Source organism: Penicillium robsamsonii (genome assembly GCF_028829455.1).
Source record: "Penicillium robsamsonii strain IBT 29466 chromosome Unknown utg000003l_segment0_segment0, whole genome shotgun sequence".
Taxonomy (NCBI): Eukaryota; Fungi; Ascomycota; class Eurotiomycetes; order Eurotiales; family Aspergillaceae; genus Penicillium; species Penicillium robsamsonii.
The window spans coordinates 4,914,164-4,941,042 of NW_026643221.1; the positions used below are offsets into that span (position 1 = coordinate 4,914,164).

Here is a 26,879-nt window from a genome sequence, read left to right on the forward strand (position 1 = left end):
ACCCACCCCTAGCCAGCCCACGACCCTCACAATGTCCAAACAACTCTCTGTCATCCTCGGCACAACCTTAACCCTCATCGGCCAATTCCAGACAGCCCTCACCACACCCCCAACTACCGCAAGCGATACCGCAAAAGATGTCGAGGCCTTGCCCCTCCTAACGATCTCGTCGAGCGCGCTCAAAGCACAAACCACGAAACTCTCCCTGTTGGCCATTACCTCTCCCTTCACGCATTCTGCTGTCGCCACTGTGCTCCGCGAGCTTAATGAGTCTGTGCTACCGTCGATTGTGACCGCTTCCCTTCTCGTTACACCGGCGCAATACACCAAGGCATTTCATTCCGAGATCTTGGCTCTTGTCAAGACAACTTTGACAGAGCTTTCGGCGCTGATTCGGGAGGTTAAGTGTGTCGGGGAAAAGAAAGATCAGGAGAAGAAGGATACAGGGAAGGAGAGCGATGTGACAAAATCCGAGAAGGATGCCGTGATGCTTGCTACGGGCCGTGTCTGGGATGCGTGTGATGCTATGACCGATGTTTCGAGTAAGGGGGTCGTTGGATTTGTCATGCGCCGCGTTGAGCAGTGGAGGGATCTTGTTCGCGACGCGGTTGAGGAAATCGAGGATTGGGATCCAGAAGAAGAGGACGATGGGTTCTTCGATGATGTTCTCGGTGATGAGGAGAAGGGTGGAAGTGACGATGAGGACGATGACGAGGATGATGAGGAAGAGACGGCTGCCCTCCATGAACACAAGAAATCTACTCTTCGTTTGCTCAAGCCTATTGCTCAGGTCTACCCAGCTATCATCAACAACCGGTTGAAGAATGCCGGAAATACGCCGTTGGCTTCTTCGTCTGGTGTCAAGAAGCTGGAGTCATTGATGCTGAATCTGCAAGCGATTCCGGACGATGTCGATGAGGCAGCCGGCGCGTTGTACGAGGCTAATTTTGAAACCTGTGCTGGGTATCTACGGAAGACGAGGAAGTGTGCCACACAAGCGGTGGAATTGGTCGCGTCGCCCTGGGATGCTACGGAATCTAAGGACGATGCACCTACAGACAAGTTCGCTACATGGTCGAAGACGTGGCTCAAGGTGATTGGCGAGGTCAGCAAGTCAATTGAGAACTGAATGTAATTATCTGTCACGAAGCTGCGAAGAAGCTGATGATGAGATGATACAAGCCCGAGAAACCCATAGACAGCAATTATTATGTATATATACATAGAACAAACATGGTAATATTATTCATGCCTTCCTAAATCATGACCTCCATCTAGATCTCATGTCTCAAAACTCTTCCTCGGGAGCTTCGTGTTCCCGCTCCCATTCGGGAAGATCACCAATGGGAATCCGCTCTCGCAGGAATTCCAAGATCGCATCGGTTCCTTTGGCAACTACTTGCCAGCGAGGTACTCGGAATCGATTACCAGCCACCTCAAAACGTCTTAAGGCTGATCCATTGCCCCAGTTCTGAGGAGAGCGTCCAGCAGCCAGCAGGCCAATCTTTGGAGGAAGTGAATCAAGGTCATTGTTGCTTAGCTCCAAGACTTGCAATCCTTGTACGGCTTCGAAGTCCAGACTAGCGATCTGGTTGTCAGATGCTACAAGGGTCTTGAGCTCCGGATAGGTCTGTCTCAGATGAGGGAGTGGTCCCTTCAAACGATTGTGCGATACATCCAAGAGGGTCAAAGATGGGGCGATCAAGTTGGACAAAAGTGGCTCCCACGACGTCAAGCTAGCCGCGTTCAAGGTCAGGGTTTGAAGCTTTGGCAACTCAAGCCGGGAAGTCAAAAAGTCAGCGCCACTCAAGGGATTGTGTGAGAGATCAAGCTCAACCAGACATTGTGCGAGCATTCCAATCGCGGGGGCCGGGATACAGCTCAGCTCATTGTGTTGCAGATAGAGACATCGAATGTCTAGCAATGGAATCATTTCCAGCTGTTCCACCTTAAGGTCGGTCATTTCGGCATAAGACTTGTCAAGAGTCCCACCGGATTTAATCTGCCAGCTGCCATCGAGCACGGGATTCTCGGGCGCTAAAGTGAATTGCGTGGCCACGGAGCCCTCGTCATCTGTGTCCTGGGGGTCAGGCTCACAGCGGCTCCGCAAGTCTCGTTTGATATCATCGGTGTCCATCGTCAGCAGCCTGCGCTCACGAAGTGGGTTGTTGGAAATCCGGAGAGACGCAAGGTTTTCCATTAATCCAATCTTCTCACCCAAGTGTGTGAGGGCATTTCCTGTGAAATCAGCCTTTTTGAGGCTCTTAAGCTCCACAAACCCTTGTGGAAGCTCTGCAATTTTGTTTTCCTCGGCAGACAGCGTTAATAGTGACTGCCAAGAAGTCATGCATGGGAGATGCGTGATGCGATTCACACCGATCAGGAGAGTATGTAAATTAGGAAGTTCAAGCGCGTCATCGGCTGAGAAGACCACCACGGCGTTATTGGCAATATTCAGGGACTGCAATTTCTCCAACTTGTTCACAGTTGTCGGTATTAAAGTCCCTTCCAATCTGTTTTTCTGCGCATTGAGCGTTTTCAAGGGAAGTTTGCTGAGGACCTCGAACGGCAAAGAAGTGAACTTGTTCTCACTGACATCCAATGTTCTCAGAGAACTCAATCCAACGAGCTCATCTGGGAGCTTGGTGAGAGCATTGCCACGCAGGTCCAAAAATTCCAAGTTAGGAAGACGACCAATGACGGCAGTCAGTTCCCCTTGCAGTTGATTATTCGCAAGTTTCAGATCTGTCAGAGACTTTATCTCCGTGATTATTTCGATATTGCCCATCTCCAAAGAATTATTCGACAGGTTGAGAGTGCGTAAGTTTTGAAGACGTCGAAGACCCATCGGAAGTGATTTGAGTATATTCCCGTGGAGATCCAACGTTTCGAGGCCCCCAAATTGAAGTTCTCGGTCATCGCTATCAGGATCGAACTCCTCGGGGTTGATATCGGGGAAAGTGGCATCTGAGATCTGTTCCAGCTCATTGTCCGCAGCATTAAACTTGACAAGATCAACATTTTCGAACCAGTTCGCGGAGTTCTCTGGGTCATAGTCATACATCGTCAGCACTTCTTTTGGGATCTCCTTTAAAGAAAACGCCGCGATGTTCAACTGGCCGGTGGCACGTGCTGTCTGTACGCGCTTCCGCATGACCAAAGAGTTGGATCCATTGGGTACTTGGCTGAAAGGATCGTCGTCATCGGCGCCTACCCACGAATCGAGAGGCGCATCGATGGGCGGGGCCTGGTAAACTTGCTTTTGAGGGCTTTCCTTTTTCTCTCCAGCCGCCATCGCTTTCCGGGCAGCCTTTGCCTTTGCAATGGTTTCACGTAGCGTACTGGACGACTTGGAGACTTTTCTAGCTTCAAGTTCTGCCTGTTGCTCCGGAGACAGGTCATCAGGCATGTTGGAAGAAGCAGACACATATCTTGAACCCGTCGCGGGAGAAAGTGAAGTAGACACCTGCGCTGTTTGGGGTTTTCTTGTTTTCTTCACTTGGAGTGGTCTTTCTGGGGGACCCATGTTTGACTTAGCAGGCTTTGTGGGGGCCTTGCTAAGTGATGGGCGGATAAGGGAGGGTTTTGATGTATCCTTGTTCCCAATCGGTCTTTCGGGTATATTTTTCTTGAGCGGCGAACTGATGTCCGTGTGAACACCGTCTCCTGGTGCAACACCGTGTCTAGGTGACGGCCGCTTCAATCTTGATGGGCTCACACTATCCTCCGAGCCGCGGACTGGAGAAAGAGATCCAGCAGTCGACATACGAGCCTTCGAGGGAAGACGCAGCTTCGAGACAGGTTGTACACATAGCTCGTTGCTAAGCGGTGCACAAGATGACGTCCCCGATGGTGATCTCGAAACACTGGACACATTGGACGGGGCGCGAGACGGAGATCGTACTGGGCTACCGCCATTGAAAAAGCTGGACTGCCTTCTCACCGAAGCCGGTGATGGTGGAATTTGCGCTAGTGTCTCAAGTGTACGCTCGGACAAAGATGGGCGTACTCCACGGCGACCGCGTGCTTCTTGGGCCGATGCGATTGATGCAGTATCATCATCTCCAGCAGTCGAGCTCGCCTCCTCTGGACTATGTGTGTTGTTTTCCCTGCTCTGGATATCGTCTTGCTTGAGGGCCGAGATAGGATCATCCTGCGGCTTAGGTGGCGATAAATGCTGCGAGGACGGTTTTTTCACAAGCGTGTTGTAAGATGGTCTTCGCAACCTCTTTTCGTCCAGGCCAGGATCCGTTCGCAGTCTGTCTCGGGAAGGTGATGGTTTGATCGATTTTGGTGCGGTGGCTGTGGGTAAAGGCAATCTTGAAGTAAGTCGTGGGATGCCACTTGTAGGACGTGGTATACCACTCGCAGGGCGTGTCGATGTCTTGGGCTGTCCTTCCATATTGGCCCTCCAGTTATCGATGTTGGTCTTCGGTCAGGGAGAAAGTCGCACGTCACGAAATTCGGACGATCATGTCCGATGGTAAGGAGCGGCACAAAGAATGTGGAGGGCGGGGAAAATTCGCAGTGGCAGTTTTAGCCCTGTCAAAATCGTGATCTTTGGCTCAAAAGAATAAAGAACCAGAGGTCTAGAAATGTCTCGGAATCGGATTGTTTACATTTCTAAGGTCTCACAATCCCGCGATCGTTGCCTCAGGCATCGATCGATTTAGTCCGATCCATGAAATATCTTGGATCAAGCAAATATAAAACAAATCTTGCATCATCCTATGTTGTCTATTGCTATAAGTATATTTAAATCTGTATTTGGCTAATATTCAATATGGAATCCATCAATTCATTATGATTTGATATTTGATGGTTGTTCTGGTTTACAGTTAGCCTCTTCCGTCGGATATATACATCAAAGAGAACCGGCACATCACAAACAGATATTCAGCACAACTCATAGCAGTGATCTCAAAGCTCTCCTTTGGGTACGGAGCAGCACGGAACCCAATCACTACCGACATGTGTAGACAGGAGTCAGAAAAGACATGTTTCATCACGTCCACTGTTCAGCTTATAGGATAGGAGCAGATGCCAGTATACTGACCTGGGAGTCTACAGAAAACAATACTAGGAGGAGATAGTTTCATTTTGGGCCTAATTTTTTTGTGATACTCAGTATCCGTTTGATACGTTTGATACATTTGCTATGTTGAAGCCGAAAGATATCAATAGAAATTTCGAAGACTTGGTTTATACTGTTGGCGCCAAAGAGGGCTGGTCGTTTGAACTGCTTCGGGTAGTAAATAAGAAACACCCTGGCTGTTCTGAAGTACTAGATACGTAGTGTTTCTCTCTAGTATTGAACATGAGTAATTCCATTGTTCTGTACGGGGCGATTTTAGTCGAGTTCCATAGATTCAAAGACAATATCTTTCTTTATTTCAATGTTTCTTCCAATGTTATGGAAGAACAGATCCCAAGCATCAGGATCAAGACATCTCCATAATATCATACATCATATAAAGATCTTGAGGCTTATCGGTTGCCTGCCCAACCCCCCAGCGCTTGCCCGGTCGCGGGTGTTTACCTGCCCTGAGCGTCCCGTGATCGGCAGACTAACTCAAATAGGCGTAGTTGGGCCATATAATCACCTCTTATTGGTTCATATTCTTAGATAATTGACCGGGGCTGGGACATGGACTAACCCAAAGCGGGTACCTCAGGACTTCCCCGTTCCCAGCCTCCCAGCCCCTCCCAATAACGCAAGCTGGAGTAACTCTCTTCTTAAGGTCTCGTGGAACTCCATTATTCTCCCTTTTTTCATCCTTCTCCAATCTCTCCAAGCCATTGTCTTCTTATCTTGAAATTCCTAACCCTTGCTCCTGATTCTCTATCTTGGTTTCTGAGGCAACGTACGTGGAGCATCTGTGCGATCGACTGAGCCCAAGACCTGACTGATATCAGTCTCCGGTATGTACATAATTCTTTTGATCCTTAATCCTATGTTCTACGATAAAGATGCTGATAAGAAAATTAGTGCGAGGACTCGTTTCCCCACGGCTAAACCCTCGTGGTCTTATCAAGTGATAAGTTATATCAACACCACTACATAACTACATATCCATCATGTCTCAAAACGCCTCCCAAAGCTCCCTGGGAGCAGCTGCAGAGATTATGCCTTCAACCCCACTCCGCCGGGCTACTTTGTCCCCGTCGCCAGAGCTCAGTGATATGGCAAAGCGCCCATCGTCGCAGAAGTTCCTCTCGCCCCCGCCGTTGTCGTCATCAGATATGACACCTCCACCCTCATCTCAGATCCCAGGGGCCCCCCTTCGTTCTCGCTCACACTCGCGCTCCTTGAGCCCTGCGTTAGTGAAACCAACCGATATGGATAAGTCGTTGTGCGATGCCTACGGCGCCTCTGAGAATCTGCCCACCTTGGAGGAAATCGACAACGCCAGCGAAACCCAACTGCGCACTATTGCCAAGGAGCTTTTAGCCGTAGCGCGAGAGTCACGTATGTCTGCGCTACACTTCAAACTGCAGAACAGCTTGGTCTCTTTCGCTAGTAATGAAGCCGTCAAGCGTGCAGAGGTGGAGCATCAGCTCGCCAAGCGCGAAGTTGAGATTATCCAGAGCGCCGAGTACCGCAGTCGCTCGCGCCCCGCGGAACCCAACACACCCAAGCAACCCCAGTCTGCCCTGAACTCCGATTATCTCTCGGCTGTTCAGCGCTCGCAGGAACTAGAAGAACTCAATACCGTTCTAGACCGAAGACTTCGAAAGGCGAAGCGCGCCATCGATGAAGCTACCAGTCGGTCTATGGACCTTGAGGAGCAGAACCTCATGCTGAAGCGCCGCATTGGCGACAACCGCAAGCACTTTTCCCAGATTTTCAATTACGGCAGCATGTCTCCGGGCACCCAGAATGATATGCACAATATCTGCCATGGTGAACATACAGATGGTCTCGCCGCTCTTCTCTACGCCGATAAACTCACCAACCAGACGCACGCATACGGTACCCACTCTACAACCTCCATCCCCGTCACCCCGAACCATTCGAAGAGCCAGTACCTCACACCAATTGGGCATCCAAGAGAGGAGCACTATGATAGCGACAGCACCGTATCCCTCTCAGCCTCTGACGCTGTGGAAGAGGCTCTGGGCTCCCCGCACCACATGCGCTCCACTGTCCCCAAGAGCAGCACATTGCTTCAGACAAAGTTGTTCGGCCAGGTGCAGAAGCCCGGTGTGGAGCGATCTCGTGCTGGCAAGCGCAAGGCAGCCAGTGACGCGAACGTTGCCGCCGCGAAGAAGTCCAGAACTACGAATGGTATTGGCCTGGGCATCAATGCTTGAGTCCATATCCCCGTGGCTACACGAAGAACGCGTGCTACCAACTTTGATATGATTCATGACCTAGCGTTGCTTTGCTTGTTACGATTATGGGAACCTTACGAATGATGAAGACATGCCAAATGTGGTGTTTTCATTCTAGCGACTGATTTTTTTTGGGAGGGACTTTTTGTGGAACTTTTGTATGAAGAGGCCATGTGACAAGTGATCCATGGCCCTTCACATGTGGCGTTATTAAATTGGGGTTTCAGTATGGGAATTATGGCTATCTGTTGTGCGCCAATTAGTCCTCGCGGATTTTTGACGGAAAGCCAACAGGCTATGCAGCTATAGATGGGATTTTGGGATATGAAATTGGGATAGTACAAGCATGTACAATAGGAATAGAGTATTCAGCAACGAATTACAAGAAAGCAATATATGAAAATGTATAGGACCAATAGAATCCATGTATTTCAAGCATTAGAACATCAATTCCAAGGGTTGATATCATAGAAGAGCATAAAATACAAGAATAAAAAAATAAAAAATAACTCTGGCAGATTACCGAATCCGGCTTGGTTAGGGCTCGCTAAGCGAGGCGGTGTGCCAGTCAGCGGGCGGCCACACGAAAAATGGGAACTTCATTTTCTGCCGTGAAGGAGGATTTGACCAGCAACCCTCGACGACCACCACCCGGCTCGATCCCCATCCGTCACCATGGTGCGTTCCCTATCCCTGCTTGGAAGATACATTGAAGGATTCGACTTGTGCGATTCAGAGAAATCAACGGATTGAAATACGCCTCGAAAAAGAACGAAATGACTGACCGATTGTGTGTGGGATATATAGGCGATCAAGCACAACAACCAGATTCAGAAGAACCGTGAGTGACCCGTCGCTTTTCACCTCTTATGTGGTCGCTTCAAACCGACAGAAAGACATTGGGGAAATCAGACGTGAAGGAACAGTGATTAACGAATTCTTGATTAGACTTCCACAAGGACTGGCAGCGTCGTGTCCGTGTGCACTTCGACCAGGTACGACTCTCAACCTCCCTCCCCCCCGACTGGAGAAATTTTCTATTCCGAACGATATCGCAAGCAACTTGGAATCGATGGAAAATTTTCTTTGCAGGAAATGAATTTGGCCGACTAACATGAATCGCACAGCCCGGCCGGAAGCACCGTCGTCGTGAGGCCCGCATCGCTAAGGCGGCTGCTGTTGCTCCCCGTCCGGTCGACAAGCTGCGTCCCGTTGTCCGATGCCCTACCATCAAGTACAACCGCCGTGTCCGTGCCGGTCGTGGTTTCACCCTCGCTGAGCTGAAGGTAAATTGAGCCGCATCGAAAAGTGGAGGCACTATGGAGAAGCAACTTACTGACTCGAACTCTTTTTTTGCGCTTTATAGGAAGCTGGTATCCCCAAGAAGCTTGCTCCCACTGTCGGTATCTCCGTTGACCACCGCCGCACCAACTACTCCAAGGAGTCCCTGGTTGCCAATGTCGCCCGTCTCCAGGACTACAAGGCTCGCCTGATCCTCTTCCCCCGCAAGAGCGGTCAGTTCAAGAAGCTCGACTCCTCCGCTGAGGAAGTCAAGGCCGTCAAGGCCACCGTCGCTGAGGGCAAGCGTGACGGCATCGCCACCCGTGTCGAGGCCACCTTCCCCATCACCAACCCCACCGCTGCTGAGGCCGTCACCGAGGTCAAGCGCGACTCGCTCCCCAAGGGTGAGGAGGCTGCTTACCGTCGTCTCCGTGACGCCCGCGCTGAGGCCCGCTACAAGGGTATGCGCGAGAAGCGTGCCAGAACCAAGGCTGAAGATGAGGCCAATGCCAAGAAATAAATGTGTTAATTCCCTCCTCGTGCTGATGATGATGATCGGGTCGGTTTTCGAATCGGGGATTAGTGTACTGTGGCATGGCGTTGCGCCTCTTCCTTGATTCCCTCTCTCCCTCCCCAACTTTTACTCCTTTTTGTCTCTAAAAGAAAGAACTCGGAAGATCTCTCGAAATTCAAAACCGCCCAATTTTCTCAATCTCGTCATACTCTTTGTGGCTGTTCAGCTGGTAGTCCAGGTCTTGTATCTTGGGCATCCAGCGAGGACAACCATTGAAAGATTATTGTAGATCATTTAGTTGTATACTTTGTAGCTTTGCTATGGATATAGGTTGTCTTAGTTACATGGGAATGGTAACATTTTCATGTATCTTATGTATATGAACACAGCAATATAATGACTACGATTACACAGCTACCAACCAGCTCATTTATGAAGACACAAAAATGTTATCTTTAGGCAACACTCCTTTAATAGAAATAAATTAAAACTTGTCTGAGCTCTGCTCGGGTATCTTCAGAGAACTACGCTAAATCACCGCTCCAATGTCTACTGACAATTGCACCGGAATACCAAAAAAAGAATCAAAGACCACCGAACAAAGCACCAAGAGCACCTTCAGTCGCCCTTAACACCGCATCGACATGGATATTATCCTCCACACCTCGAATGCCCAAAGCGCCATCCTCACGTAGCAATGCATAGAAAAGCTTCTTTGTCTCCTGGTCGATTTTCTTATCCACCCCAGGGATCGACACGCTGATCTCGGGCCGTAGCTGAGGCTCTCCGGTCCATTCATCCAACACCAAAGTATTTGACAAAAGCACTCGGGGACTGGAGTTTGAAGATTTAGGTTTGATGACCATGGAATTCCGATCCAAATGCGGGACCAATCGTCGCAGTTCAGAAAGTGTGATAACGCCATGCTTGCTTTCCAAGACAGTATCCTTTCTGCCCTGTGAGGCCCGCGCACCGTATTTATGGTCGATGTGTGCCCATAAACGAGCGCGAGTGATTGCAGATTCCCAATACCGGTTGATTCCCCAGCATAGACTTGCCACGTCGAGTTTCAAGAGACGGTTCTCTAAGCGGGAATCAATCCATCGGCGGAGAGCTTCGGGGATTTTTCTTTTCTTGCTGTCGCTGCCAGTAGGCACTGACAGGGAGGTCAAGGCCTGGGTCTCGGGGTTTGTCTCGTAGACAACAGTCACATTGTATAGACTGGCTGGGAATGGAGATGGGGGAGAAAATATCAGTGTGTGTGTTTCTGACAGCTCCTCCCCACGCGACGACCAAGTTGTGCGGGTTTTGAGGGTCAAGGGTGCAAAGGCTGTTAGGTATGGCAGTGACTGAGAGGCTTCTTGCAGGGCAAATGGATTTGTTGGCAGCGATGATAATTCACGTTTTGGGCGAGGAATATTGGCAGAGAACGGGAGTAAAGTGGCGAGGAGGGATGATATTGATTTGGGAGCTGTCTGGGGTATTGGGAGACTTGTACGGTTCGCCTCTTCCGATGTGAGTAAAGACCTAGAGATTGTCAGCAGTGTTCACACCAAAGTGACTTGTAAAACCCACAGAAATTTGTCGAGTCCTCTGTTATCACTTTTTATGTCAGGATTAGACTCGATTTTCTTTGCCCACGTTTCCAGTTCTTCGACTTCGTTTCTCAGCCGTCGCAGATCCGCCGCCCTCTTCTCGCGTGAAATGCGTTTCTCGCGAATAGCCGCTGACACTGCACCCAGGTCTGAAACTGTCTCAAAATATTCCGGTGGAGGGGATTGGAAGTTCACTGCCCTCAATGGGCTTTCGTGTAATGCATTGGTAGTTCGTTTCACTCGTTTCTCCTGTCGCCTACTAGGGCTGCTACTCAACATCCCCCTAGGTCGTTCCGGGGCCTTCTCCAAACCTAGTTGTGTTGGCGTGGGGGGAAGGTCGGGTTCGAGGTTATCTTCATCCATGAAACTAGAGTCCGGACCCATATCCATATCTACTTCTCTTGTGGCGCTGCCCAATTCTATTGCCAACTGACGCTCGGGGGTATTCGATTCCGGGTTTTTTGGCTGTGGCATTGGGGACCCAAACACCAAATCCCCTGGAAGAATCCTCCTTGAAATCCTGCGCGGGGGCTTTGAGAACGCTTGGACGCCACTTGAGCGCCTGTTGGGGGAACTTTCGGGCGCTTCAGAGCCTCGAGGTCGAGTGAGGGGACTTTCGGGGACATTAAGCGAGGGTCGGAGCGCTTTGCGATCGCGCAATCCAAACTTTCGAGGATCTTGTTGCCCACTGTCTTTGTTTACTGGTCGTCGGGCAGGAGATCGGCTGATTGCGCGCTCTAATATATCGGGATGTGATCGTGCGAGACTGGCCCTCGTTGGAGACTGAAAGGAGGGTCGTCTCGACCGATGGAGGCCATTTTGAGAAAGCTTTGGTGCCACAGTAATTCCTGCAGTCTCACTAGTTTTCCGTTTTTTCGCTGGGGAATCCATTGTCGCGTGGGGTGCTTGTCTTGTCCCGGGGCGCATATGCATATGACGGGAAGATAAACAAGTCCACTGTTTGCAGTGTTTGTACTATGACTTAATCTCCCCTCGTTCACAAATGTCCTTGTCTTTCTTCTACTCACGCCATGGAGTGTCTCTCGGCGGGTACAAGATACTCGCTGCGGAGGTCTATACCTCAACTTCGCTCTTTGTCTGGCAGAGCATCTCCATCACTTGCTTCATATCGACAATATGTGCTAGTTCCGACTCCCCGGCGCATGAACGGACACGGCCAATCCAGTCAACCCGGTGCCTATAATACTCCAGCTTCCCTGGAGGAAATTGCGGACTCTACTCAAGCCCACCCTTTGTCGGGATACTATTCATTGATATTGAAATCGAGCTCACCATACGGTGGTGGTGCATCGACATCGCGCCCGACACCCGTTCGGCCCGAAGCCAAACCGACGCCGGCATCTCCCGTCGCACCGCAATCGCCCCAAGAAAAAATGGCGATCGTATTTGGCACCCCTCTCGCTGGCCCAGGCCGAACCTCTCGCTATAATCCTGGAGAAGCTCCTCCGCAGTCAATGTGGAAGACTATCAATGGAGTCCCCATCCCTCCCCAACCCGAGGAACCGGACAATTGCTGCATGAGTGGATGTGTGCACTGTGTCTGGGATGACTTCCGGGATGAAATGGAAGACTGGGCATCCAGGGTTGCAACTGCCAAAGCTAAAGGTGGGCCCGAGAAGGGAACGAAGGACATGCGCACGGCGCCTCGAGCGGAAGTCCGCTCAGCCAGCGGAAGCATGGATGATGATGGCGGTGGCAGCGAGGCTAACTGGACTCTGCCGAGTCAGGATGATGACCTATTTGCGAATGTCCCGGTTGGTATCCGGGAGTTCATGAAAACGGAGAAAAGGTTGCGAGCGAAACAGCAAAAGGATGCGACAGTGTGAGCTCATCGGACCGTTTTTTTCTTGCTTGTTGAATTTTATACCCCGTGTTATACTACATTAGAAGAAATTGGGGAATCTGTGTCTAGAGCGCATCAGACATAGTGCATAGTATAGAGATAGACTGTACATAAGACCTTCAAATGATGCCACAACGTTTTTTTATCCTGTTCAAGAAGATACCAGTAGGAATTGTTGTAATTTGTAAGTCGATGTACTTGGTGTAATTCTTATACGATCCTTATGGATTATTATTTTGATATCTGCTGTATCTCGGTTTGTGCTGAGGCCAGAGCCGAGTGTTCTCTACTTTATTTAATCCATCACCTTCACTCGAGTCTGCACCTGGAAGTCACCGGGATGCAATTGATAAAAATCTCATGCGTCGAACCGTCATTTCCACAACCCGACTGACTTGGTCATATTTGCTTCTATCTTTGTCATTTTCTGGGCCCCAAGGCTACTCCACTACTCTGTGCCATGCACACGCCTACGGACTTCCTTCGCTAGGGTCGTCAACCATCAATTTCACGACTAGAATATGAGGACCTGTGGGATTGACGCCGAAAATGACCGCTTTTGAGGCCAGAAACGGCTGCCTTTCCACCCATAACTTTAGATGTCCAGCCGCCTCTCGTTCCGATATATCCTGACTTCTATCCAGCTCCACTGCATTGAATGTACCCTTGTTCTGGCCTAATAACAGAAGTCCTATACCAGACCTCCTCCTCCTGGTACGATTGCCGTTATCGTCGATATATCCGTATCTGGTGGAGCCATAAAAGTCGGAGGAAAATCGGATAATGACCTCGGTGTTGCCGCTGTAGGTAAAGTCGGAACAGAGGACGCGGATATACCCTATTGATAGTACCGTGGAATGTTAACTGGCGGTTCTATTCGATCGGGGTGCTGGGATACAGTATATGGCGAGGATGTCGTGATCATTCATATGATCTAGCGTCGCCGGGTACTGAAATAAAATGATATTTTATCTGTAAACGGCGGACCTGCGAATTGCCTTTTGGGGTTTACTGCCCTAATACGCTGTTTTGTAACCTCTCCCAAGGTCCGGCGTCACAGAATGGCTCTCGGTTGCGAATACCATGGCGCACAGTCGTCATCGTTGGTCTCTCCGGTTCCCTCTACACCCAGTCGATAAATATTCGAAAGCATAGCCTGGTGATATAGGCCAATAGCGAAAATACCGCACACGCCCCTAACCTCGGTCGGTGCATCTTGCGGCCAATGCTAGACAGCGACTGCGAAACCATATCATGATCATACCATCACTTCTGTAATGGAGAAATGGTCTAGAATAGGCTAACGACTAGTGTGGGCATGCATCGCAAGGGCCATCGAGTGCAGCGGGAATCCTTACCGGTGAACTATAGCCCGTGGTTGTTAGCTGTGAAAACTGGCATGGTCTGGCTTCCTTGGGTGCAATGGCCTGGATTTTAGGATCTGGTCGAGATATTCTGCGCCTAATAGAAGGAGGATTCCAATAATGGGCTTGTATCGTACCTTCCGATCGTTCGGAGCACAACCTCAAGAAGCGATTTGAGAAAACCCAATACCGGCTGTGATGGCAATAACGACGAGAATCCAATGAACTGGAAATCTGGTGGCACCTACGCCAACGGTCCATTCACGTATAACATCGCCCCCGTTCGGACTAACCGGCCATTCCCCGTGCCCAAAACGCCCTCGGCTAAATGCACGGGTGTTAACCACTACCTTTGGCATCGTTACAACATTCAGGGTGCCGGGTGGGCCACTTGGGACAAGGGTCAGAAGACACTCCGGGGTAATAGCACACGCTGCTTCGGCCTAGGACTGACAGGTTGGTGGTTTGAATACTTTGATGAACCTGACTCCAATGGTTATGAGTGGCTGGCCAAGTTCAACTCGCCGATTGCGACTGAGGCACGATGTTATTCAAACAACAAAGTCCAAAAGTGGTCCGGGGGTCCATCAGATGACGGGTGCCACTGATGTACGATAGACAATATATTTAGGACCAGCCCTGAAGGAGCTTGCATAGTTTTCTTGATGTTATATATATAACTCTATATTGAGACAACCTTGGAAGTGTCTACATCTACCAAACATAAAGATGTGTGTTTACTCGAAATGAAGCCTCCTCTACTCTGCGCCGGGGACTAGTCCAGTCGAGCTTACCGCAGTTCTCAAGAAACATACACACAATCTGCTCTACTACCATGCCACTTCGGTCTACCCGCAAACTATGACTACCAGGTCTTATCATTGCTGGCAGTCAGTCTGGACTCAAACGACACCGACTAACAACGAGTGCTCATTATTCCACAAAATGATTATCTCTGTTTGACTCAGTTGTCAACAAACCGCACAGCAAACCCGGCAATTGAACAAATTATCAGGCGCTTGGAACAGCCCAAATCGTCCCTACAGACAGTTCATTGTATTACCAGATGGACGCATAGGACACACATATTTATATTTATGACAATAAATTTAAACACAGTTTGAGAAGATATGAGCCATTAGCGGACTTTATATGGTAGGGCGATTGTTTAATATGGACAACGTAGGCTGTGGCTCTTAACACAACATTTTGTGCTGTTATATAAAATCTGATATCGGTGTATTTCATGTGCAGAATTCATATTTTAATTCATATTTTAATGTCTGCATAAAAGAGCTAGCTATGCATATAGTCAGCCTATGTACAGCGTACGTACTACATGCAGTAGCTTGGAACTAGCTCGTCCAATAACGTATAAATTATGACATTTCAACGGTTGATTCTTGTTGAAAATGTCTGAACTATATATCTCTTGTAAGTATCTAGGTGAATATTGAGTCGCAATTTCTTTAAATGGGAAAAAAATGCTTCTTGGATCAATGTCAAGACTCTCTCAATAGTTATCGATTTTGGTTAAAGTTAGGCTGCGAGGCCATGCACAGATGTCCGGGGCCCCTTGTTAAACGGGAATAATTGCCGTGCAGAGCACGGGGTCTCAATTCATAAATCATAATGAACAGATTTTGAGGTATTATTTTTCTTGTCACACAAGTGAGAGTGACCCCGGGGGGGGGAGGAGGAGTATAAGTATCCTCGGATCTTGTGTATGATAGCCCCAATCATGGCGGTTATTCCTAGCCTTTCGGCGCTTTCGAGCATGCAAGACTTCTCAGATATAGTTCTCACTTTACTGAAGCTGAGCTTGGCATTGGTAAGTGTAAACTGGTCTGTCGGGCTGTCTGAATAGAATTTGACTAACCAAGAACTTACTTCTAAATAGATCCCACTTTATGTCACCGGTCTCTTAGTCTATAATGTCTACTTTCACCCTCTGGCCAAGTATCCAGGACCAAAATCTATGGCAGCCACACGTCTACCTTATATTCGAATGATTCTGAGTGGCCAGTTCCCACAAAAGACAAAAGGACTACATCAACAGTACGGCGATGTAGTTCGCATTGCCCCCGATGAGCTTTCTTTCACAGATGGCGCGGCCTGGAAGGCAATATATGGTACACGGGTCGGCCATGGCCAGAAGTCCAAAGATTATCGATTCTACGCACCAAGCGCTGGAGAAGCTCCCGGCATCATCGTCTCCAATGACGCCGACCATTCTCGCTTTCGACGTTTGCTGTCACACGCATTCTCCGACAGCTCACTGCGCGGTCAGGAACCTATAATCAAGGGCTATATTGATCTTTTGATGCAACGTCTACATGAGAATATCGAGGGTGGAACAAAGGCTGTTGACATGGTGGCCTGGTACAACTTCACGACCTTTGATATTATTGGAGACCTGGCTTTCGGGGAGCCATTTGACTGTCTCAAAAATTCAAACTACCACCAGTGGGTATCCATCATCTTCAGCTCGCTCAAGTATGCCGCCTATACAAATGTGTCTCGGCGCCTTCCAGGATCAAAATACATCCTCCCATACATCGTTCCCAAGCATGTTGCCTCGCAGAGGAGTACACATCTAGCCTTGACCAGGGAAAAGGTCCAGGGTCGGATAAGCAAGTCAAATGAAAGACCCGATTTCTTCGCCAACATCTTGAAGCATCAAAACACCGAGAAAGGATTCAGCGTCCCAGAAATGATCAGCAACGGCAGTACCTTGATCATCGCCGGCTCAGAGACTACTGCGACATTACTTTCTGGAGTGACGTATCTGCTGCTGAGAAACCCACGCGTGCTGGCAAAGCTCCAAGACGAGATCAGATTAGCATTTACTACAGAGAAAGAGATCAGCTTTGATTCATGTAATAAACTGGAGTATTGTCTGGCCGTCCTCACTGAGACTCTTCGAGTGTATCCTCCCGTCGCAGTTGGATTACCTCGCGTTGTTGATGCCCAAGGTGATATGATTGCTGGAAACTGGGTTCCAGGGGGAGTAAGTACAAAACTACTTGTAAAGTCACTCACCATTGCTTACAAGTTTATAGACAGTTGTTTCTGTCTCCCATCTAGCTACCAGTCACTCCCCTACTAACTTTGCCGATCCTGATCAGTTCATCCCAGAGCGTCATTTGGATGACCCTCGCTTTGCAAATGACAGTAAGACTGCAATGCAGCCATTTAGCTTTGGGCCCAGGAACTGCATTGGGCGCAAGTAAGTTCTTAACTTATAATTTTTACTCGATATCTACTCATATATGTTTATCTAGTCTAGCATACGTTGAAATGCGTATAATCCTTGCTCGCATGATCTTCAATTTCGATATGGAATTGGACCAGCCCGAACAAAACTGGATGGATCAAGAATGCTTTGTGCTATGGGACAAGCCAAAGTTGATGATTAAATTAAAGCCGAGAGTTCATTCCCAACGATAGTTGGGAATACCACTGAAATACTGAGGCTACGATTCTCTAAGGGTGATGGGTATTGATATCAGATTGGAGCTCATAGCAATTTGGATTTATGATGGAGCCACACGGAAAGAGGAGATGCTTCGGATATGCTTCAACTTCTTGTTATAGCACTGGAATTAAACAAGCAATCAAATTATCATGGCAAGGTATATATTAGCGGAAGAGTGCTCAAAGCATGTCGATTGAATAGACAAATATGGTTTTAATTGCACAAGTAGATTCCATGCTCGTCGAGGATTTGTCGCCAGTATAAGCGAGTTATCGTCATATATTCATATGCTCTCATCTTTCTTTCATTGATATCTTGTTCATTTAGCACTCATATTGACATTATTCCGTCCTGCCCTTATCTCAATCGGTCTCATCTATGTACAACATAGTTCATCTGAACTTCGAACATTCAAGAAAATCGACATATATATAGCATAAGTTGCTTTGTATACAAAGGTCTATATCTTAGTATGTATTAATTAACATCAAAACATCTCTCGATGAGTCCAACTTACTCAACATTGGTCACACTGCATCAATTTATCAGTCGCCTCTCACCGCCTCGGCCATATGGGCAGAAAAAAAAGGCACCGCAGATCCCAACCGCAAAGACCGACTCGAATCTGCCAATAACTCGACATTGAGCACAAAGAAACCAACATGTCGCTCTCTAAAAGCGAGTCCGACGTAATTCTCAACCGGGCCAATGTTGCCCTATCCCGCAGCCAACGGCTCGTAGCCTCATGGCTACCGCAGCAAACAGCAGAAGAGCTAGCAAACCCCAAAACCGACGAAGAGCTCCAACGAGAAGAAGATGAAATCTTCACCGCAGTGCCAGAGACGTAAGTCTTGTTCCAGCCTTTCACCTACACCCTAAGAATGCATGAACTAACGAATTCATAGCCTTGGCGTCGGAGCCCCTCTCCCCCAGAAAGCAGCAGACGGAAGCTGGAACCGCACAGAGCTGGACTCAAATGATAAACTGCGCAAACAACTCCTTGGCAAGAACTACGATCGCGTTATGAAGGCCGCTGCCGAGCAAAAGGCCGCGGCTGCTGCTTCTATGGCCGCGGCTGCATCTGCTTCAGCTAGTGTGGCGAAAGCTGAGGTCGAGGAAGAATATGATGAAGAGGATGGTCGGTCGGCTATGCTTGCTAGACAGAAGAATAAGAGGAATGGTGGGGCCGGGGCGGGTCGTGGTGTGCATCCTGCGGCTGCGGCTGCTGAGGCCGGAGATAAAGGTGGTGAGGGTGAGGGTGCGCCGGCTCAGCAGGCTCCTGCTCGCTCCAAGGGCAGGAAGAAGGCGACGAGTTATCTTGATGAGCTTTTGGCTGAGCGTGCGAAGAAGAGAAAGAAGAAGTGAGGATTTGCGGTTGATAAGTTCGATCCATGTTTGCACGCACACGAGCGTTGCACAGACTTTCATTGGCTCTGGGTTCTCTTGGATAGATTATGCTTTGATCTTGGTCGCTCTGGATGCGCCGGACACGGCGATCGAGCCGTAGATCCAGGTGCTTTGGGGTTGGACCCATGCCGGCCAGAGCAGGCTTGCCTGCCTACTAGGGCCTCACTCTGCCAACGGCATAGACTACAGCGCAATGTCTGCCCCTCGACTCGACACGACCAGGGAAGACTGCATGCATACTCTAATGGCAACTCGGCTGAGTTGCCCTGTGCCATGTGCCACTCCAACAAAATACCAAGACCAAACGGTCTGCAGAGAAAAAACATCTTTCCAATTGATATAATCAAACTGCAAATATAAAATACAATCCAATTTCAGTCTCTTGCTCTAGGTGCCACAAGATTCAATGTTTTTGTTGCTCCGCCTAACCCAAGGGTATATGATATGATGTGTGTGAACGAAGTATTGGTACCCGGAGAGCCGTGGGCCAGTCGCCAAGATTGGCGTGCCTTCGCCAAAATTAAATATCCAAAAATAGAAAATGGAAAAGATGAAAGGTGAAGGAGAAGAAATGGGGGAAGGGACATCTACAGGCGCAATTAAAAAAAAAAAAAAAAAAAAGAGATCAGAGCTGCGGACATTCTTCGGATGTCTGGAGATGAGTGTCCTTTGCTCTGGCCAATGGTACATATGCAGGTCAAAAGAGCCGGAGAAGAAGAGGGGGGTGTCAGGGTTTATCGGAGGTATAGGGACTTGATGGGAGACAGAGAATGTAGTGCCAACATCAGTGGAAGGTGGATGCCGGGAATGTTCCAAAATTTAGGAGTTATTCCAATCGTTTCCGCTTACGGTCTTCTGCCATCGCCTGCTGGTCCTCGTCGGGCCTTTCGGCAGTATCGGCAGGATTGAGCAATGAATGCACGTTGCTTGCCATGCTCGAGCGACGGGTTGCGGGTAATGAAGAGCCGTGAGGGAACCTTGAGCCGCCAAGTGTCCAGCCGTTGTCGACACCGAGCATGGACGGTGAGGGTTCGGCGGTCGGTGGAGTGGCATGGCGGGATTGTTCTTGAAGGCGACGGGGGGCACCCATTTCGTATTGGGCGAGGACATCACGAACCTGCTGGTCACTGGAGACTGGGGTTTGGTGCCCTGGTGATGAAGGCCAAGGGCCGTTTGGAGGATTGCCAGGGGGGTAGGGGGAGCCAGCCGATGGGGACCAGCCGTGCTGTCGGATGTCTGCAGATGTATGACGACGGGCCAAGTTAGGCCCTGGGGATGTTGAGACGGAGAGAGGATGAGGCACCGGTTGCTGTGGGGGCGGCGCAACGGGAGGCTGGGGGCGAGCGTATGTCGAGGCAGAATTGGCGCCGCCAATCGAGCCGTAGCGGCGAGGGGATACTGAGAGATGGGGGGGGAACGGGCGGCCGAATCATGTTGGTTGGTCGAGGGGTATGGTCCATCATGGACTGCCGACGGGCATCGTCTTGGGGCATTTGGCGCGGGGACAAAGGTGGGCCAGCTTCAGCCATGCTGGCTAAGTACTGTTGCCGTGGAGGCATGAGAGTCTCGTGAGGGGTTTCGATGGCGCGCATAATTTCAATATGCTTCTCAACTTCCCTTTGCATGCTCGAGACTAGGGAGTATCAGTGCATGACACCATGAGTGAAGCGGCAATATTGACATACCATCGCGATGCAGAGGGCTTTCCCTATCGGGCACAACAGCTTGAAGAAACCGTGAAATAGAATGCGTCCACTGAGATCAGATTAGCACCAATAGACCCGCACTGGCAAAGACGGCGGACATACTTGGTAGCACTTTGTCAGGCTTTCAGTCATAGCATGGCATCTCGAGTTCAGTACGATATTGCCCTCTTCCGCCCGAACCAGACGACCATGCATCTCGTAGAGGCTGCTCTCAATGTTCAGGAATCTAGCATCGGTCGCGTCAGGTGCGGGTTCAGCAGGTGTTCCAGGCTGCGAAGCAGGAGCCTTGTGGCCAGGGAATGAATCGCGGTGGATCAAAGCATGTCTCGAAGCACGGCGCTTGATCTCTCGTAGACCAGCTAAATCGCCTCTTTTGAAGTTCCCATTGCCATGTTTAAATTCCCAGAGCGCAGAGTCTGGGGATCCGGTGTGAAAGACGTCGCTCACTAGCAGAATCAAGAATAGTCAGAAACCACCCAATTAAAGCTAGCATGCGAGACACCCACCTTTGTGAAATCCATACATATTCAGCTGCCGAACGAAGGAGGAGATATTGGTATGTTTGAAGTACGATCTGCGAGGGTCAGAGACGAGTTTATTGGCAGAGAGGATAGCACCCACGCTAGGACTTTGGAGAATTCCGACGTTGGCGACATGACGAAGCTATCGTTTGTACCGGACCACGAGATGAGATGCTGGATGCTGGGGTCTTCTAGCATACTGCCAAAGAAATGTAAGCTCATGGAGACAAAAACGCGAAGACCCAAAACATACTTGTAAAGTTTGTGAATGAAAGCAGTCTGGACGACTTTTGGCTGCTGGGCTGCGGCCGCAGCGCCAATAGCGGGATTTGGAGCATTCAAAGCATTGCTTCCAGCTTCGCCATTGGTGATCCCGACCATTCGGTCTTCGCCTTGCGCGCCCGTGGGCGGAGGGGTGATATCCATCGAATGCTGACCAGACGACGAAAGTACAGGAATGTTTCGCGTCCTACCGGGGGCGTCTGGTAGCCCGGCAAATGAAATCCTAGTCGAAGGAGGGTCGGCAAGACGACTCATGTCGGAGGGGGGTGGGTATTTATGTAGACACAAAATGGTGGATGCGACGGGATCGTGAGGGGTGGAATTCGGACGCGATGGACCGTTTATGCTCGTGCCGAAAGAACGTGGGAGATCAACCAATAATCAACACTTCTGTCATCGCGCAAAAATCGGGTTATTTCGAAGAGAATAAAAATGGTGATAGAAGGAAAAGAAGAAAAAAAGAAAGTCTCGAAGTGTCTGGAAGGTTTAGAGGGCTCTGCGGGGAAGGGGGCTAGAAATGCGTTGACAGTCGGATCTGCAGAAATATAAGGAAGTTATACAGGGATGAAAGAAAAGACCAATTGGATGTATTTGGGTGTCTAAATATTATATGGTTATTTGGTAAAAAGGGGTGAAATGGCTACTTTAATTGCCTAACCTCTATATATGGACCCTCTTATAGCCCTATTGGATTCTGCCAATTTCAATTTAAGCAATATATCACTATATATCAAAATATAAAGAAGCTTGAGGCATTTAACTCTTTCGGCAATATGTCTCGTAGTTAAAAGGGCTAGACATAGTTCTACCTCCACGCTCCGTAACACTATGTACTCCGTACTATTATTATATCTTGGATTACCCCTAAATATGATAACACATTAACCTAATAACCACTAGCTCTGAATCGGACAAAAGAATTAGCGAAATTTGTATTGATCATTCTTTTCTTTGATGTTTTTTTAACTTCACATAGCCTTCTAATCCTTGTCGGGGTATCTACATATACGATAATACTTGACAAAGAGCTTGTACTGACTGCAATCGTCCGCTAGTGTCCAGGTTTGACAGGGATGGCATAGAGTAGTTGATATGGTCATTTCTTCAATTCCCATTTTTTACTTTGTTTTTATTTTATCAGGTATATGAAGAAAGTATGGGTGCCTAATAAATACAATTGGACACTCAGTAAACACCGGGCTCGACCTTGATTCACAAATTCTTCACCTTGACTAATTAGCTACTGTCGAATCACCAAGTTGCAATCCTCATATCAGTGGCACCAGAGGGTAGCCATGTCTCATCAAAACACCAGATCCAGATTTTGTCATCCGAAGGGAATATAACGAAGTCTCCATCGCCCAAAACCGAGGTGCAGGGCCGATTTTTCGGGAAATCTATTGTGTGTCTGGATTCGAATTGACGCCCCTTAGCGTCAACGACATGCCCGGACACTGGGGACTCATAGCCAATGCACAATTTCATTTTCATTGAGATTTCGTCTTCCTCAAAACAATAAGTCAGACCCGGGCCTCGAGCTGAGTAGTCAAGATTGGCGTGTTGATTCTTGAAATTCAACTCTGCAGAGTGGAAATGCACAGTAATCTGATCATCTGCCTCGAGTGAGAGAGAAATCGTATTAATAGAAGGTTCACCTATGCAATTTACCAGCAAAGCAGAGCTTTGGCCGGGGCGCAGGCTTTCCCTGTATGTTGTCATGTCTTCTGGTTCGCATTGAAGCTCCCATAAATCTTCCATCTGGAAAGGAAGCTCTCGACATTGCTCCCAGGTGCGGATAAACTTATTCTCATGGACAGAGAACTTCTCCATCTTCAAATGATGCTCTTCCACAAACAATGCGCCATCTTTCCAGGGTTGAATATTATCGCTATGTTTTCTGCGGACGGAAACGACAGTGAGGGCATCTTCCTCTGCATGTACTGATAACAAAACAATGAAGGGTCGAAGTTTGATCGAACGGGAGACTCCGGAGTCAAAGCAGAAGTGGACTACGGAGTCCACATAACCCAGCACGACCTTGGACCCGATAGATATGTAATGAGTAAAGTGCAGTGAAGGGATGCGAAAAGACTTGTGCTGTTCTGTGGACATGTTCCAGACATGACAATGCCTGGCGTGTCCAGTCAGAATTGCATTCAACAAAGTGAGATCCCTTTTCTGGCTACATACCCCCGAACAGAAGTCGCTGAGACCAAAGTGTCCGAGACCTCGACATGGGTAAATTCTTCTCGATTTTCTGTGGTGACAGTGCTGTTCTTGCCGCTTGGTAGGTGCACCACAAAGATAGTAGTTCGATCTGTGGATTCTTCAATCCACGCGCATACTCCGTTAAAACAGCTTATGCCGTCTCTGTTCACATCGTCCTTTAAATCGCGAGACAAGTTGTTGGGGATTGTAACCACAACAGCAGGCAGACCCCTTTCCGCTCGAATTCGCTTTTTGATCAATGCATCGAGATCGGCAGGGGAATCGGACTTGATAAAGTTTTTCCCCGTGTGGTATATCATCGCAGTGGTGACGACGATGGTTGAAGAGAGCAATTCATGCCATCGTTTGGAGACCTTTGTAATATAGATGTCAACAGAGGTCACAAATATTCAGATAGATGCTGACATACTCTTCGAAGAAGAATAAGATCTGCTAAATCCAAATACTCTGTTAACATAGCCACCAGTTCCAGAGGCAGTTTATCAAGCAAATCACATTGGAAAGTCATCGATTCCAATCGACTTTTCACTTCACGTATCTCATGAGAACTTAGGCTATCAACAATCTTGTTGATGCTATTTATATTAGCACTCGGAGCTGACTGTGAACAGTGGGCTTGGGACATACACTGCTCGCCGGCTTGAGTTGTCACGGAGAGCCATGAAGCCCTCGAGAATTGGCTTAGTGGGTGAAGCCATGCTAGAGCAGGGAGCAGCTCAAATGGAAGACTGAGGTGCAGGAACTTTTCAAAAAAAAACACTGAATGTGGAATGTGAGAATGTGAATATTTGGTTGAAAAGACAAAGGAAGGTTGTGGTGAGGTCTAAGCAAGGTTGTAGGTGACCCGTACTCAGTAAGCGAGGCTCAACGCCGGAGTCTTCCAACTTTATACAAACCTCCCAACCGTCTTCAAATTCAACATCCAACTTTATTGTCTCCATCGTGAAAGGACTACAGGGATTCACCGTTACCGAACTAACTCCATGTGAAACTTTTAAAGAAGCTGAGAGATCGCGAAGAGACCTCCATATTCCATAATCCTAGGACGCCGTCGATGCTCGGTCAAGCCAATAGTCCTAGCAGTGATGACCGGTGTTTGACTAGCCTCCCCCGGTCTTATGTCGATGAGTCGCTTCCTAGACATTCAGGAAAGCTCAAAGAATAACAGCTGAATCCAAGTCAACGCCACTTGGAGCAAGCAGCCATCTACCCTATATACATGAACTTTACAGGAAGGACTACTTCGTCCTAAAACAATGAGTGATCGATATATCAACTCTTACACATCCCGATTATGAACTGATCTAGGTCATACAAACACCCAAGAATACAGTGATAAAAAGAAAATAAATGACACAGGAACAGGCGCAAAAGCATTACAAATATCTCTCTAAGATGTCACTGCGGCGGTTCGGTTCGGTTCACTGGCCCCAGGAATAAGGCAAATGAAAATGCTCCCTCTCTATCATTATAACCAAAAGAGTAAACACCCTTTAGATGCCGAGGGTGAACTCAACACCGACGTCGATCTCGCGGGCCATCTTGACAACCTTGGAGAACTGGACGGACTTCTCAGCGGCGTTCTGAAGGTCCTCGATGGAGAAGATCTTAAGGCCGGACTCGTTGATCTGGAAAGTAAAGGATGTGGTTAGTTTACATCATAGCGAAAAATGGGGAAATGGGGACTATAATCATACCAGCTTGTGGGCCTGCTCCATGTTGGTACCCTGCAGACGGGCGATGATAGGAGTGCGCAAGTTCATCTCCTGCACAACGTTGATCAAACCCTGGGCAATGGCGTCACAGCGGACGATACCACCGAAGATGTTAACAAAGACGGCAGAGACCTTGGGGTCGCTAGTGATCAGCTCGAAGGCGCTCTTAATGGCAGCGGGGGTGGCACCACCGCCGACATCGAGGAAGTTGGCGGGGCTACCGCCGTTAAGCTTGATGATATCCATGGTGGCCATGGCAAGACCGGCACCGTTGACTAAAATCGAGAATTAGCATTGCAGTATTTTGAAGTATCAAAAGGATCCTTACCAAGGCAGCCGATGTCACCATCGAGCTTGATGAAGTTAAGACCGTGCCTAGAAAAAGATACAAAGTCAGTCAATGTTGTTTTATCTCTTCTTTTCCAGCGAGGCAACCTACTCAGCGGCCTTGACCTCATCGGCATCCTCCTGGGAAACATCGCGCCACGAGAAAGCCTCCTTCTGACGGAACTCGGCGTTGTCATCGAATCCAAGCTTAGCGTCCATAGCCAAAACCTGGTGGTCGGAGGTCTCGGAGAGGGGGTTGATCTCGAGCTGGGTAACATCACGCTCCATGAAGCACTTGTAGAGGTTCTGGATGGTGGTCTTGGCCTCCTCGATGCACTGCTCGGAGAAACCAAGGTCGGTGGCGATGGTGCGGGCAATCTCGTCAGTCACACCGACGTGGATATCAATGGGGGTAGTGGTGATGGCATCGGGGCTATCCTTAGCAACAGCCTCGATATCCATACCGCCCTGGGAGGATGAGACGATGACAGGGCCACGGGTGGTACGGTCAAGGAGGACAGCGAGGTAGAATTCACGGCGGGCGAACTTGCGCTCGCAAATGTAGACTGAGTTGCAGATACGGCCGCCAGCGCCAGTCTGCTTGGTAACGAGCTTGTGACCGATCATCTGGCCAGCAAACATCTTAGCCTCGGTGGGACTGCAACGATATCTATCAGCTTCATCGTTCCCGATATCTTTTCCCAATTTAACTCACGAGTAGATCACACGGACACCACCCTTGAGGCCATTATCGAATTGACCCTTACCACGACCACCGGCGAGAACCTGGGCCTTGATAACAAGATCACCACCACCTGGAATGTACTGTTCAGCAAGCGCGTTCAAAAGGGGAAAATTAGTAGGTTGTTATTACCGATGGACTTGGCAATAGCCTCGGCCTCTTCAGCAGTGTTGGCGACCTCACCCTTGGGGACACCGACACCGTACTAGATTGTTGATCAGCGATCCCAAGTCCCTTTTTTTTTCGAGCGACCGAAGGGGAAATGGGGTGTACGTACTGTCTTGAGGAGTCTTGCGGAGAGGTACTCGTGAATGGAAAGGTTGCGCTTCTGCAAAGCGAGTCTGCTCTGGATGGAAGGTTGCTGTTGTTTATCAAAATCAGCTCAATCACATAAAATTGGAACGAGCGCGGTCCGAATCCAGATATAACTCACTGTCGCAGCCTTGAAAGCCGCCGCAACGGGTCTACCGCGAGCAAGCTTGAACATGATGAATTCGGAGAGGGGAGAGGGGAAATTTG

The 26,879-nt window shown here is 48.9% G+C and overlaps 12 protein-coding genes across 12 annotated transcripts; 7 read left to right on the forward strand and 5 right to left on the reverse strand.

Annotated features, from left to right (window-relative positions):
* Positions 1-31: 31 nt before the first annotated feature.
* Positions 32-1,129, forward strand: N7447_006623 (uncharacterized protein; the record flags this gene model as incomplete). Its single annotated transcript, XM_057230885.1, has 1 exon — positions 32-1,129. The coding sequence occupies one exon, from the start codon at positions 32-34 to the stop codon at positions 1,127-1,129; it is 1,098 nt and encodes a 365-aa protein (XP_057085975.1).
* A 159-nt stretch (positions 1,130-1,288) lies between these two features.
* N7447_006624 (uncharacterized protein) lies at positions 1,289-4,402 on the reverse strand (the record flags this gene model as incomplete). Its single annotated transcript, XM_057230886.1, has 1 exon — positions 1,289-4,402. One exon carries the CDS (start codon positions 4,400-4,402, stop codon positions 1,289-1,291), a length of 3,114 nt encoding a protein of 1,037 aa, XP_057085976.1.
* Positions 4,403-6,078: 1,676 nt separating this feature from the next.
* Positions 6,079-7,314, forward strand: N7447_006625 (uncharacterized protein; the record flags this gene model as incomplete). The annotated part of the gene is made up of 1 exon (XM_057230887.1): positions 6,079-7,314. The coding sequence occupies one exon, from the start codon at positions 6,079-6,081 to the stop codon at positions 7,312-7,314; it is 1,236 nt and encodes a 411-aa protein (XP_057085977.1).
* Positions 7,315-8,010: 696 nt separating this feature from the next.
* On the forward strand, positions 8,011-9,136 carry N7447_006626 (60S ribosomal protein eL13; the record flags this gene model as incomplete). The annotated part of the gene is made up of 5 exons (XM_057230888.1): positions 8,011-8,013; positions 8,143-8,176; positions 8,284-8,330; positions 8,463-8,621; positions 8,702-9,136. 5 exons carry the CDS (start codon positions 8,011-8,013, stop codon positions 9,134-9,136), a joined length of 678 nt encoding a protein of 225 aa, XP_057085978.1.
* Positions 9,137-9,714: 578 nt separating this feature from the next.
* Positions 9,715-11,616, reverse strand: N7447_006627 (uncharacterized protein; the record flags this gene model as incomplete). The annotated part of the gene is made up of 2 exons (XM_057230889.1): positions 9,715-10,657; positions 10,706-11,616. The coding sequence occupies 2 exons, from the start codon at positions 11,614-11,616 to the stop codon at positions 9,715-9,717; spliced, it is 1,854 nt and encodes a 617-aa protein (XP_057085979.1).
* Positions 11,617-11,756: 140 nt separating this feature from the next.
* Positions 11,757-12,572, forward strand: N7447_006628 (oxidoreductase-like domain-containing protein; the record flags this gene model as incomplete). Its single annotated transcript, XM_057230890.1, has 1 exon — positions 11,757-12,572. One exon carries the CDS (start codon positions 11,757-11,759, stop codon positions 12,570-12,572), a length of 816 nt encoding a protein of 271 aa, XP_057085980.1.
* A 1,602-nt stretch (positions 12,573-14,174) lies between these two features.
* On the forward strand, positions 14,175-14,561 carry N7447_006629 (SGNH hydrolase; the record flags this gene model as incomplete). The annotated part of the gene is made up of 1 exon (XM_057230891.1): positions 14,175-14,561. One exon carries the CDS (start codon positions 14,175-14,177, stop codon positions 14,559-14,561), a length of 387 nt encoding a protein of 128 aa, XP_057085981.1.
* A 1,133-nt stretch (positions 14,562-15,694) lies between these two features.
* N7447_006630 (cytochrome P450) lies at positions 15,695-17,403 on the forward strand (the record flags this gene model as incomplete). Its single annotated transcript, XM_057230892.1, has 4 exons — positions 15,695-15,784; positions 15,854-16,963; positions 17,016-17,182; positions 17,238-17,403. The coding sequence occupies 4 exons, from the start codon at positions 15,695-15,697 to the stop codon at positions 17,401-17,403; spliced, it is 1,533 nt and encodes a 510-aa protein (XP_057085982.1).
* A 690-nt stretch (positions 17,404-18,093) lies between these two features.
* Positions 18,094-18,796, forward strand: N7447_006631 (DUF3245 domain-containing protein; the record flags this gene model as incomplete). Its single annotated transcript, XM_057230893.1, has 2 exons — positions 18,094-18,275; positions 18,337-18,796. 2 exons carry the CDS (start codon positions 18,094-18,096, stop codon positions 18,794-18,796), a joined length of 642 nt encoding a protein of 213 aa, XP_057085983.1.
* An 868-nt stretch (positions 18,797-19,664) lies between these two features.
* N7447_006632 (heat shock factor family protein) lies at positions 19,665-21,602 on the reverse strand (the record flags this gene model as incomplete). Its single annotated transcript, XM_057230894.1, has 7 exons — positions 19,665-20,074; positions 20,142-20,471; positions 20,524-20,593; positions 20,647-20,990; positions 21,051-21,118; positions 21,166-21,264; positions 21,319-21,602. 7 exons carry the CDS (start codon positions 21,600-21,602, stop codon positions 19,665-19,667), a joined length of 1,605 nt encoding a protein of 534 aa, XP_057085984.1.
* Positions 21,603-22,598: 996 nt separating this feature from the next.
* On the reverse strand, positions 22,599-24,274 carry N7447_006633 (F-box domain protein; the record flags this gene model as incomplete). The annotated part of the gene is made up of 4 exons (XM_057230895.1): positions 22,599-23,478; positions 23,538-23,929; positions 23,986-24,151; positions 24,204-24,274. The coding sequence occupies 4 exons, from the start codon at positions 24,272-24,274 to the stop codon at positions 22,599-22,601; spliced, it is 1,509 nt and encodes a 502-aa protein (XP_057085985.1).
* Positions 24,275-25,069: 795 nt separating this feature from the next.
* On the reverse strand, positions 25,070-26,847 carry N7447_006634 (succinate--CoA ligase (GDP-forming) subunit beta; the record flags this gene model as incomplete). Its single annotated transcript, XM_057230896.1, has 8 exons — positions 25,070-25,204; positions 25,274-25,566; positions 25,620-25,666; positions 25,731-26,276; positions 26,334-26,433; positions 26,493-26,565; positions 26,638-26,721; positions 26,794-26,847. The coding sequence occupies 8 exons, from the start codon at positions 26,845-26,847 to the stop codon at positions 25,070-25,072; spliced, it is 1,332 nt and encodes a 443-aa protein (XP_057085986.1).
* Positions 26,848-26,879: the final 32 nt, after the last annotated feature.